Source organism: Triplophysa rosa, linkage group LG16 (genome assembly GCF_024868665.1).
Source record: "Triplophysa rosa linkage group LG16, Trosa_1v2, whole genome shotgun sequence".
Lineage (NCBI taxonomy): Eukaryota > Metazoa > Chordata > Actinopteri > Cypriniformes > Nemacheilidae > Triplophysa > Triplophysa rosa.
In genome coordinates, this window is record NC_079905.1 from 16,725,248 (window position 1) to 16,737,590 (window position 12,343).

The 12,343-nt window shown below is 44.5% G+C and overlaps 2 protein-coding genes across 4 annotated transcripts in view; one reads left to right on the forward strand and one right to left on the reverse strand.

Annotated features, from left to right (window-relative positions):
* Positions 1-12,343, forward strand: part of adcy2b (adenylate cyclase 2b (brain)) — a 113,180-nt gene that overhangs the window by 55,841 nt on the left and 44,996 nt on the right. The window lies entirely within an intron of this gene.
* On the reverse strand, positions 1,883-3,283 carry LOC130566640 (putative nuclease HARBI1). Its single transcript, XM_057354256.1, has 2 exons — positions 2,355-3,283; positions 1,883-2,272 (listed from the first exon to the last, which is right to left on the reverse strand). The coding sequence occupies exons 1-2, from the start codon at positions 2,488-2,490 to the stop codon at positions 1,896-1,898; spliced, it is 513 nt and encodes a 170-aa protein (XP_057210239.1). The 5' UTR covers positions 2,491-3,283; the 3' UTR covers positions 1,883-1,895.

The window sequence follows — 12,343 nt, forward strand, 5'->3', positions numbered from 1 at the left end:
AACCCATAGTGTGGAATGTAATGGTTGATTAGACACTTTATTACGGCCGTACTGTCCTCTCGGCCGACAGGATATGCTTCTGGCCAACCAGTGAAATAATCAACAATCACCAAAACATAGCGTTTGCCATGTACTCGTGTAATCATGTCTGTGAAGTCAATCACAATTTCTTCCCCTGGACCAGATGTCAAAGGGAAACACCCCCGTTTGGGTTTGATGCTAGGTTTTACATTGTGTTCCTGACAGATACAACAACTCGTCACATGACCTGACACCATGGATTGCAAAAATGGATGCCACCAATGTTCGAGAGCTCTCATCATTTGTTTGTCACTGACATGGCTTACCCCATGGGCTTGTGTTAACATTGAACCGGTCAGAGAGACAGGCAATGCCGGGCGTCCGTCTGGCGCTTGCCATAGACCATCACTAGCACAGATGCCTCCATGCTGTGACCAGACTGATTGTTCTTCAGGGGCAGATTTCTGTTGTTCTTTGACCAAGTATTCTCGAGTGAAACGAGGCAAAAGATCACTACAGGCTCTATCTGATCTTACCACCTGCTGAGTTGCAACATAGCCAGCTTCAGTTTTGGCAGCTAGATCAGCTGCATTGTTTCCATCAGTGATAGGGGAATCATTTTTGGAATGTCCTGGACATTTAATAACTGCTACCTCTTTGGGTATCATCAGAGCCTCTAAAAGGTCTCTGGCTTCGCATGCATGCGTGATTGGTCGACCTGAGGATGTGATAAAACCACACCTCTGCCATAAGGGCAATTCCACGTGGACAGCTGTTACAACATATGCTGAATCGGAATATATGTTCACACGGGTCTCACCAGCGTAGTACAGGGCTCTTGTCACTGCTATCATCTCTGCTCTCTGTGCTGACTGTTTTCCTTCTAACTTCCCTGCATTCCTTGTCACTAATGAGCTTCCCACTTGTTCAACTACTGCATAGGCTGCCTTCAGGCTCCCATCCTCTGCTCTGAAACAACAACCATCTGTGAACAATGTCATAACTGGCGGTGGGGTTGTCAATGGCACCGCAGATAGATCTTCTCTTACTTTGGATGCTCTCTCAGTGATGGGTGCACAATCGTGTGGCTGTCCATCTCCCATCAGATCAGCCATATTAATGCCTTTATGTGTGTATGTGAAATTGGGACTGGTCAAAATCTTAGCTATTCTTCTCTGTCTCAGTGGTGAAAATGTGAATGATGCTGAATTTACGAATGACATGATGGAGTGTGTGGTGAGTATTGTCAGTGGGTGGCCCATTACAATGTGTGATGTTTTATGCACAACTTTAGCTAAACCCGCTGCAAATCGAGAACAAAGTGGTTGTCTTTGTTCTACACAGTCTAACAACACACTCGCATACATCAACACTTTTCTCCTGCCTTGGTCTTTCTGAAACAGGACACCATGTGCGCTGGAGCCAGATTCTGAGGCATCCAGGAAAAAAGGTAACTCATAATTGGCACAATTCAGGTGTGCGGCATGAGCTAGCTGTGTCTTGAGGTCAATGAACGTCCGTTCAGCCTCTTGTGTCCACTGAAGTTCTGTTTTCAGATTTTTCATGCCATGCTCTTTGATCAACTGTCTGAGTGGTTTGGTCAGTGAAACATACATAGGAATATAGTGCCTACTGAATCCTGTGAGGCCTAAAAATGACAACATGTCTTTCACTGTGGTTGGCTTTGTGCAATTTTTTTTTCATCATCAGTTCTAGATCTGTTGTTTCCCAATTTTTCCCTACATATAAGTGGAACAGTCTTACAACCTTATAGGAAACATAACTGTTGCTTTTGTATTTGTAGGACAGAAAGAAGACAAAATGACATGTGATTAAATTGAGTTTATTTAACAGTCCTGTGTTGGTGTGGTTCATTAGTGTCCAAAGACATTGCGGCATATGAGGTCTCTGACCACCCTTCCATCCTGGAAATCCCCATGGTGTATGAGGTCTTCCTCAGGGTCTTGAATTTGTAGGGCAGGGTGTTGCTCCCCTCTAATAATGGCAATATTATGAAGAACAACACATGCCACAATAATGTCACAAGCCCTTTCAGGGGTCACCCTGAGGTGGCGTAGGCACTGGAAACGTGATTTCAACAGGCCTATGGTCATCTCCACCCGGGATCTTGTCCTGTTGTGTGCCACATTGAAGTGCTGCTGGGGGCCTGGCTCAGGTTCTGGGTAAGGGGTTATGAGTGTAGGTTGGCACGGGTAACCCCTATCACCCAGCAGCAGGCCATCGATCTCTCCTGTAAGGTCACATTGGTTTAGTGCTTTTCCACAGAGAGACAGACAGACATGACCATGTGTTCAGTGCATACATTTACTTACCTTGGCCCATTCTGTTGCTCAGAGATGACTCACGATATATCCGTGAGTCATGAACCGAGCCGGGCCACTTAGCCTCCACATTTGTAATTATGTGTGCAGCATCACATATGATCTTTACAGTGACAAACAAAGACATTAGAGTTACTGTACTTGGACACAGTCTTCGACATTATGAAACATTAGGCCATGTCAGTGTACCTGCACATTAATGCTGTGGATGGACTTCCGATTGACATAATCGGCCTCATTTTGGGAAGGAGCGATGATGGGAATATGGGTGCCATCAATGCACCCAATTACATTGGGAAATCCTAAAGGGCATTTTAATTATTAGCTTACTTCCAGAGGTGGCAGCAAGATGTTCTTAGCAGAACAACATTTATTTGATCAGCCTAATTTAGAAAGATGTACACCATTCACCTGCAATCCTGTGAAACTCCTCTTTGACGGCTCTCACAGGTTTATGGCCAGGAAACTTAACAAAAACTTGCAAAAACTGCTTGAGAGCGAGGCACACTTTTCTTACCGCTCTGCATACTGTTGCCTTGCTAACGTGTTCTGCATCCCCGGTGTTATATAGAAAGCTACCATTAGCAAAGAAACGTAAGGCCATACAAAGAATTTGCTCAGATGTTAGAGCACGGCCCCGACGAGTGAGGTTTGTGATGTAAGGATGAAGCAGAGTGTGGATATATGTAATGGATTGTAAAGAAAAACGATATCGCTCAAATAAAAAATCCTCCGGAAATGATAAAACATCCAAACGGGGCCTCACCATTCTCTCCCGACGTAAATTTAACTCTCTCCGAATTAATGCAGCTTCCTCATCTACAGGTTCCTGAATAAACGGACATGCCATTTTAATGTCTGTGTGACGAAATCGTGCGCGATTAAGGAAAACGAATGAATAAACAAATGGCGTAGGCAATTTCAACACTACTCGCGCTTCAAAAAGGAGACGGAGATTGTAACAAACCCTGGGTTTGTGGAATAAAACCTGCTCCCGACCAGGTTAGGTTCACAGAGTAGATTACTATAGTTACTCACTCTGAGTATAAGATACCTCTTTTTTTGAAACAGGCTTGAGTTACCCCGCTTTCTCGGGTTTGACATACCTTGCGTTCTGAAACGGAAAACCTTGAGTATCCCATTTTCCGGGGTTAACTTACTCTGAGTTTGCACTTACCCTGCATTCTGAAACGGGCCCCAGGTGTTCAGTTGTCTGTTGTGAATCGTTGTTGTATGTGCTTACCCCTCCAAAGATCTTCAATTTATTTGTGTTATAATGTAGTCTATGTTAAAGTCTTCTTTCATTTTTTAAATAAAGAAAAAATGATTAAAGATTACTTTGACTAGTGTGTCATTTGTGCATGCCCGTGATGCAGTGCTCGATGAGGATTGATGAGGTGTTATTGTATGTCAGCTCTTTTTGACACAGCAAGCATTTCACCTAGAACATTTAAATAATAGACATGACAGTTTATACAGCCATATAGTGAGGATTAAAATGATACTGAGACAGTAAAAATATCAATGACACGCCTTATTATGAGCAACCATTTCTAAATACTCCCAGACAGGGGAGGTCTTGTTGGCTCCATGATCATGAAAAAGGAGATCAAGCAAACAAATCCAAAAGGGCAATCCAAATCAACAAGCAGTCCAGTCCAAATCCAAAACAATCCAACTAGCCAACATGTTTTTGAGCACATTCACACCCAGCTGACCAATATATTCTCTGAATGCGCCACGTGAAACATGGATTCTGTCTTCCGACCTTGCTTTTGATTAAAGTGTGAGGGAGCGAGACAGTTCAGAAACTGACGTGTTCAACTTATTTAAGAGCTGTGCAGAACGATCGGAATATGACATCAATGCTCCGTGAGAGTGTTTTAAAAGCATATGGAGCACTCTGTCCTGCGATGCTGAAATATGATTAACAATTAGTAGCGGATATCACTTATGGGGGTATAATTATATTATAATACATCAATGATTGAAGAGTTAGTTTTTTATTTTATTTTATTTTACAATAGATTCTGACTTTCGTGCAGCACTGATTCTGCTGCCCCACATCTTTAAAGAGAATGTTGAGAGCTTAATCACACTGGGAGAGCTATGAAACTATTGTTGAACTCTCACTTTGTAATACTCTGATACATTATGCTGTTCTGACAGATGTTCATTGTTTTACTGATAGATGTTTAACTTTTTTTTTTCACAGTGTAATGCTGATACTCCATACCCAACCATACAGTTGGTAGAAACTGACTGGAAAATGGCTTTGTCCAAGAGGGTTCAAGTCCTTGTTAAAGTGGGTGGTGTGGAGGTGTGCAGGGGAATAGGAGTTGAAGAAGGGATAATCACAGCCTTCAGTGCTTACTATGTTTTCAACTTGGCTTATCCACCCTTCATGAAGAAGACACTGACCTTCCTGCAGCATTGCGAAGATTACTGAGGTGGGTGGCAAGCCCCTTCCAATAACTGTCACCCGAATAATTCATATCCTGTGCTAGAAATGCCACAACCATATCCATGCACAAGGTGTAGAAGAAAAACCTTCACCTTAATGAAACTAATTCAGCATTCAATTCATAGTTGACTATGTCCATGCAGAGGAAATTACTCAATTTTTCCAAATTAAATACATTTTAAATGTCAATACGGTATGGTTTCTGTGTGGCAAGTTTTTAATACCGATGTCGTATGATTCACACTTCCATGCATGTGCAGTAAAAGTTGACTTTGAATGGAGTGTTGTAAAACCAGGGCAAGAGATGGACTTTCAGGCCCTTGACACGTACTCTGCTGATGATCAATTGTTTGTGATCCTCAAGAATGTTTAAAAAGTTCAAATTAAATGTGTAATATTGTGTTTGGTGAAATGTGTGTTCGAGATCAAATGTTTTAAGGGTATAAAGTTACACATAATGAAATGTGTACTGTTGGAAAACGATTGCTTTGAGATTCTTGATGTTAAAAACTATTTTTAGAAAATGTAGAATACAGTAGAAAAAAATACTTAAAATGGGGTTTAGTGCTGTTTTTAAAAAAGTGAAATTACTTAATGTTACATTTTTTATTTCACAGTTAAAAAAAAGGTCAGTGAAATGCGATGTACTGATTTTGAAAAAAAGTTTAACATATTAAGCTTAATGTTCTTGCTGTTCTTAATGTTCTTTTTAAAAAGTTAAAGAGTCTAAACAACTGTTTTTCAAAAAGTAAAATTGCTCAATGCATGCATCCTGTTATGACACATTGAGATGGAGCTGGAAACATTCATCCTGTGAAAAATGTGAGAATGTAATATTTTTGAATGTTTAATGTGGTAAACGGCATTCTGGACTTTTTAATGTGCTGTATGGAGTACACATTTGCCATCGAAGGGTACAAAAGGCTTGTCAATGGGGCAGTACCCTTAAAAGGACAAATTTGCACCTTTTTTAAAGGTACATAATGGTACCACAGCACTATAAGGTACAATTTAGTCAGCAGAGGTACATATTTGCCTTTGAAAGGTACAAACTGCAAGGGTACAGATACGTACCCATGTGAAAGGGTACAACAGGCGTACCCTTGAGGGTATTGCCCCAGTGACAAGCCATTGTACCCCTGAAAGTACAAATTTTACAAATTTTTTCTGTGCAGCAGGCACACACTGAATTGTTTATCTCCAGCAAATGAATGTAAGTGATAACAAATCTATTAACCACTAATATTTTATAGAAATTTCCTTAATTTTCCTTTAAAATAGCTTAACTTTTTTGCCAGATGAATTGATGCGTCAAGTTGACAGTTTAGTTCAATACAGCAGTTTCTGCGTTGCATATAGGGCACAGGTGCCCATCAAAGGGTGTAATGGTAAGGACATTTAGAAAACTGACACTATTTATACCAAAACTTTGGTATGAAAATCAAAATAAATTTGAACTTCACATAGGCCTAAATATGTCAATTCGGATTAACTGTCCGTCCTGCCCCGAAGTTAAAGTAAAAAATGACACACAGACTTATTATGGGGACTTTCTATTGGCATAGTGGATTTTCTACTGTAAAAACGGTATTTTCTGTCCCCCAAACAAACCTATATATCCCTCATACACTTACAGCTATTTTGCATTTTCAAAAAATGTAATTCTTTAAGCCCATTGCACATTTGAAAATTTCGGACGTTAAAAAATAAATACGACCTCACGTTGTGTCAATCACATTTACACACTGCCTCCGATATTTTCGTCTGTCATAAAAAAATTCGGACTGGGTTCGATTTTCTGCGTTTTTCGCATCCGTAGGAATCGTTTTCAAAGGTGTTTTGGCTATTGTCCCTAATGTAAAACTCGTCCGATGCCACAGTTTGGTGCGAGTGTGTGCGCGCGTGTGTCCACACCTTAGACATACTGCCAGTCTCTGTTCAGGATCAATTGGTTCACGGAAATTGGTGGTCTTCTTTATAATATGTGGCTTCAGTATCGCTAGCAACGCGTCAAACTGAGCAACTGACATCCTGAAGTAAATTTGAAATCGGTCAGGATAATCCCACAGTTCCATGATAAGGAGGTGGAACTCTCCTTCCTCGTTACGCAACCCGGACTGGATGGACTCAATATTTCCTCTTTATTTTTCTCTTTTTAAGAAGAGAGAGGACAACAAAATCGTCATTCCTGCTTGAAGACTCCATTTTGTATTGTTTTGCAATTTTTTTCGCAACGGATTAATAAAATATGCATCGGACTCAGTGAGCAACGTTTCTGTCCGTGACGAATTTTTAGGATGACGAATACGAAATAACGTATACGAAAATTTCGGATTGTATGTGCAAAGACCTTTACAAAGCGCATTTTAGTCCACCGGAAGTTCAGCTGCACTGCAGCCTCTGGCGACGAGAGGTGGTAGCACAAGACCACTCTCTGTAATTATACATGTGTTGGTGTGTGCCACTAAATCCGTAAACAACCATACAGACACATAGGTAGACATTTCTGTGCAGTGTAGAAGTATACACGCAGTTAATGAAATAAAGAATTGACCTATATGGACGCGGACGCGTCAATGCTCGTGGCAGCGATGTATCTGACAGCGGGGGAGGTCACCATAGCCACCGTTAAAATGGATAGTGGGAGAGGCGCCTCTTGCACTTTAATGTGTTCAAAAATTGCACTTTGTATGTAGAAGTGTTTTGTCTTTTATGTTAACATTTTTACAAACAGTGCAAACAAAGTGCAATTTTTGAACACTTCTACATACAATTGTTGTATGTAGAAGTGTTTTGTCTTTTATATTTTATACTGTATGTAGATAGACATACATGATGCTATGTTTATAAAAATAAGATGAGTTAATCAAAAACCTGTACTTTTCATTGCACGTTACATTCTATTACAAAAACTCCGCCCAAAACACAATAGAAAATGTAATGGGTTTCCTTGTAAGTACCATTATGAACCTTTGGGTTTTTATGCATTAAAACCAAAACTAAATTCCTATTATAACTAATAAATCCATTACATTTTCTATTGTGTTTTGGGTATTGTTCTATTGTTGTTTTATTCTTAATAAAATGTAGTGAGTGGTGTGTATGAGACATTACATGTTGACCAAGCAGACTGTATATTATAAAAACTATTTCTTCACTTTACTTCTTCTTTTATCATGGGTCACTATGACCGGTTAACCTTTACATTCGCATACCTGAATATGAATGAATGTGTCACAAAGAACCTGTGACTAGAGACTATTATTTTGGAACATTTGGGTTTGAAAAACTTTAAATGGCATAGTATAAGAGAAACAACAGACACAAGTTTGGATTAATATTTATTCAGGTTACATTTCATATTCATGTCTGTCAGGACCCAGCCTAGAACTCGTGTCTCCGGTGTTAGAAACCGTCACTTAACCGGTTTAGCCACTAGAGGAGTTTTGAACCCAGAAGGTAAGGCAGACACAGTAAGTCACATAAAGCAGTTTATTGGACCAATATAAAATCCTTCAGACAACCAAGAATAATTCCTCACAAAAAAGTAGAAAATGCACAAAGTAAAAATGGAAAAATCTCAGGAAACCAAAAACAAGGTCCAAAAATCAAAAAAGGTTTTTTCAAAGGAAAACACAAAAGGGTACTTTCCAAAAGGATAATGTCCACAGTTCCACAAAGAAGTCCACAGTTCCACAAAGAAGTCCACAGTTCCACAAAGAAGTCCACGGGTAAGGGGTACTCAAACTCAAACTCGGAGCGAAGAACAAAAGAAAACAGAGGGCTTAAATACACTGGTGGAAAACAAGACACAGGTGAACCCAATAACTAAAAACGAAGGAAACAATGGAACCAAACAAAAGCATAATGGGGGCCTCTGGTGGCCGAAACAGGTAGAATGTTGACAGAATCCCCCCCCTCTAGGAACGGCTCCTGACGTTCCTACCAGGCTTCTCGGGGTGATTGGCCTTGAACTGTCGAATTAAGTCAGGGTCCAATATGTCCTTGGCAGGAACCCAGGAGCGCTCCTCGGGACCGTAGCCTTCCCAATCCACCAGATACTGCAAGGATCGCTGCACCCGGCGGGAGTCCAGTATCCGGCGGACGGTGTAAGCAGGCTGGCCCCCGATGATACGAGGCGGAGGGGGAGGTCTGCCTGCCGGGACAAAAGGGGAAAAAAACAACAGGTTTAAGTAGAGAAACGTGAAAAGTAGGGTTAATCTTAAGAGATCTGGGTAAGTGCAGGCTATAGGTAACGGGATTTACTCTCCTAGCTATTTTAAAAGGGCCGATGAACTTCTGAGACAGCTTACGGGACTCCACCCGTAGAGGTAAGTTCTTTGTAGAGAGCCAAACTCTCTGGCCAGAGCGCAGGGTGGGACCGACGTCTGCGACGTCGATTGGCTTGCCGTTGGTACTGCTGAGAGGAGCGTAGGAGGTTGAGACGAACCTTCCTCCAGGTAAGTCGGCAGCGTCTGATGAAGTTCAGAGCTGAAGGTACTCCAACTTCAGCTTCCTGATCAGGGAACAGCGGGGGGGCATAGCCAAACTGACACTCATACGGGGACCTTCCTGTGGAAGAGGAGCGTAGAGTGTTGTGTGCATACTCTGCCCAAACGATAAAGGACGACCAGGTGGAAGGGTTGCTCGAAGCCATGCATCTTAGTGTGGTCTCTAGCTCCTGGTTCATTCTCTCAGTTTGGCCGTTGGACTCGGGGTGGTAACCTGATGACAGGCTGGCTGTGGCCCCTAGGAGTTGGCAAAAGGCCTTCCAGAACCTCGAGGCGAACTGGGGGCCTCTGTCGGAAACCATGTCTTGGGGAATGCCAAAGACTCGAAACACATGATTGATTACCAGTTCAGCCGTCTCCTTCGCCGTGGGTAACTTCGGCAAGGGAATGAACCTGGCTGCCTTAGAAAACCTGTTGACGACAACTAGAACCACGGTGTTGCCTAGGGACGGGGGAAGACCAGTAATAAAGTCCAACGAGATGTGGGACCAGGGTCGGCGAGGAATGTGCAGAGGATGGAGTAACCCTTGAGGACGGAGGTGAGAGGGTTTCCCCTGATTGCAAACTGGACAGGCCCTGACGAAGGTGCTGACATCCTCCTTAACCGTGGGCCACCAGAACCGTCTTTGGATGAACTCCAGGGTGCGACCCGTGCCCGGGTGGCACGCGAGTCGAGAGGAGTGTCCCCACGAAAGGACCTGAGACCTTACTGCCTTTGGCACAAACAGACGGCTGGCGGGCCCCCCTCCCGGATCCGGTTCCCTGGCTTGAGCTCGCCTTATAGTGTCCTCAATCTTCCAAGAGACCGGAGCCACGATCCTGGTACTAGGGATTATGGGCATGTCCGTACCCTCCCGAGCGGTGGGAGCATATACTCGTGATAAGGCGTCAGGCTTGAGGTTTTTTGAGCCGGGTCGATAAGTGAGAACAAACTGGAACCGGTTGAAGAACAGAGACCATCGAGCTTGTCTGGAGTTCAACCGCTTGGCCTGCTGGATGTACCCCAGATTTTTATGGTCCGTGAGAACTTGAAATGGCTGAGTTCCCCCCTCAAGCCAATGTCGCCATTCCTCCAACGCCAACTTGACCGCAAGGAGCTCACGGTCCCCCACATCATAGTTCCTCTCGGTCGGTGTGAGTCGGTGCGAGAGGTAGGCGCAAGGGTGGAGCTTCTTGTCCTCACCCCTCTGAGACAACACAGCTCCGATTCCCACATCCGAAGCATCTACCTCCACCACGAAGGTTCTATCTGCAGCCGGAAGCGTCAGGATGGGGGCAGAGCTGATGCGTAGTTTTAACTTCTGGAAGGCCGCCTCAGCTTCCGTGCCCCAAAGAAACCTAGCGTTGCCTCCTTTAGTAAGAGCAGAGAGAGGGGCTGCTATGGAACTAAAGTTCTTGATGAACTTCCGATAGAAGTTAGTGAAGCCGAGGAATCGCTGAACTTCTTTGACAGACGTTGGGGTGGGCCAGTCTGTCACTGCCTCTACCTTCTTGGGGTCCATCCGGATGTGACCAGGTTCCACAATGAATCCCAAGAACTGCACCCGAGAAGCATGGAACTCACATTTCTCGGGTTTCACATACAAATGACTGTCCAGGAGGCGTTTGAGCACTTTTCTGACCTGCTCTGTGTGTTCCTGGAGGGAGCTCGAGAAGATGAGGATGTCGTCCAAGTAAACGAACACAAAGAGGTTGAGCATATCTCTGAGCACATCATTAATAAGGGCCTGGAACACAGCCGGGGCGTTGGTCAGGCCAAAGGGCATCACCCGATATTCGTAGTGGCCGGTGGGAGTGTTGAAAGCAGTTTTCCATTCGTCACCTTGCCTGATCCGTACGAGATGGTATGCGTTCCGCAGGTCAAGTTTGGTGAAGAAGGATGCTCCTTGCAGTAGTTCGAACGCTGTGGCCATGAGAGGAAGGGGGTACCGGTTACGAACCGTGATAGCGTTGAGTCCTCGGTAATCAATACACGGACGTAGCCCTCCATCCTTCTTGGCCACGAAGAAAAATCCTGCTCCTGCGGGAGAGGTGGAAGGACGAATAAGACCCGCTGCCAGAGCATCCTTGATATAGGAGTCCATGGCGTCTCGTTCAGGGGAAGACAAAGAGAAAATCCTGCCTCTGGGGGGACATGTGCCCGGAAGCAATTCGATGGAACAGTCATAGGATCTGTGGGGTGGTAACGTGGTGGCCTTCTGTTTGCTGAAGGCCATTTTGAGGTCATGGTAACACTGGGGAACTCGGGACAGGTCGATGTGTTCTACATTCTCGGGAGAAGGGTCGGGGGAACTCGAGAAGATACAGGTAGCCTGGCACGTTGGGCCCCACTGCCTAATCGACCCCACGGACCAGTCGATGTAAGGGTTGTGGTCGTGGAGCCAGGGGTAACCTAGGATGAGGGGGAACTCAGGACAACGAATGATGTGAAAGCTTAACACTTCCTGGTGTTGGGAAACTGCCAGCCCTAGAGGGGCAGTGGCTTGGGTAACTAACCCCGGTCCCAGAGGTCTCCCATCCAGCGCCGTGACCCTCAATGGAGTGGCTAGAGAGTCCGAGGGAATGCCGTTCTTCTTCGCCCAGGTACAGTCCATGAAATTTCCCGCGGCCCCAGAATCTACCAAGGCTCGAAGGGGTAGCTCTCGATGGTCCCAGGAAAGGGTGACTGCTATAAGCAAACAGGAGTTGGATGGCTGGGAGGAGTTTATGTTTCCCGTCACAGTCCTCCCTGGGCTGCACGGGATGGGAAGTTTCCCTGGAGCTCGGGGCAGGCAGAGCGGAGATGGCCCGGTTTGCCACAGTATAGGCAACAGTGTTCTCTCATCCGGCGATCCCTTTCGGCCTGGGAGATGCGGGTGCCCCCTAGCTGCATGGGCTCTGGAGAAGCTGGTGGGAACGGAGGTGGGAACTCGGAGCTGGGGCTGGTCGGGAAGGGACAGAGAGGCCTGCGACTGAGTTCTCTCTCTTTCAGGCTGTTGTCGATGCGTGAGGCCAGCTTGACAATT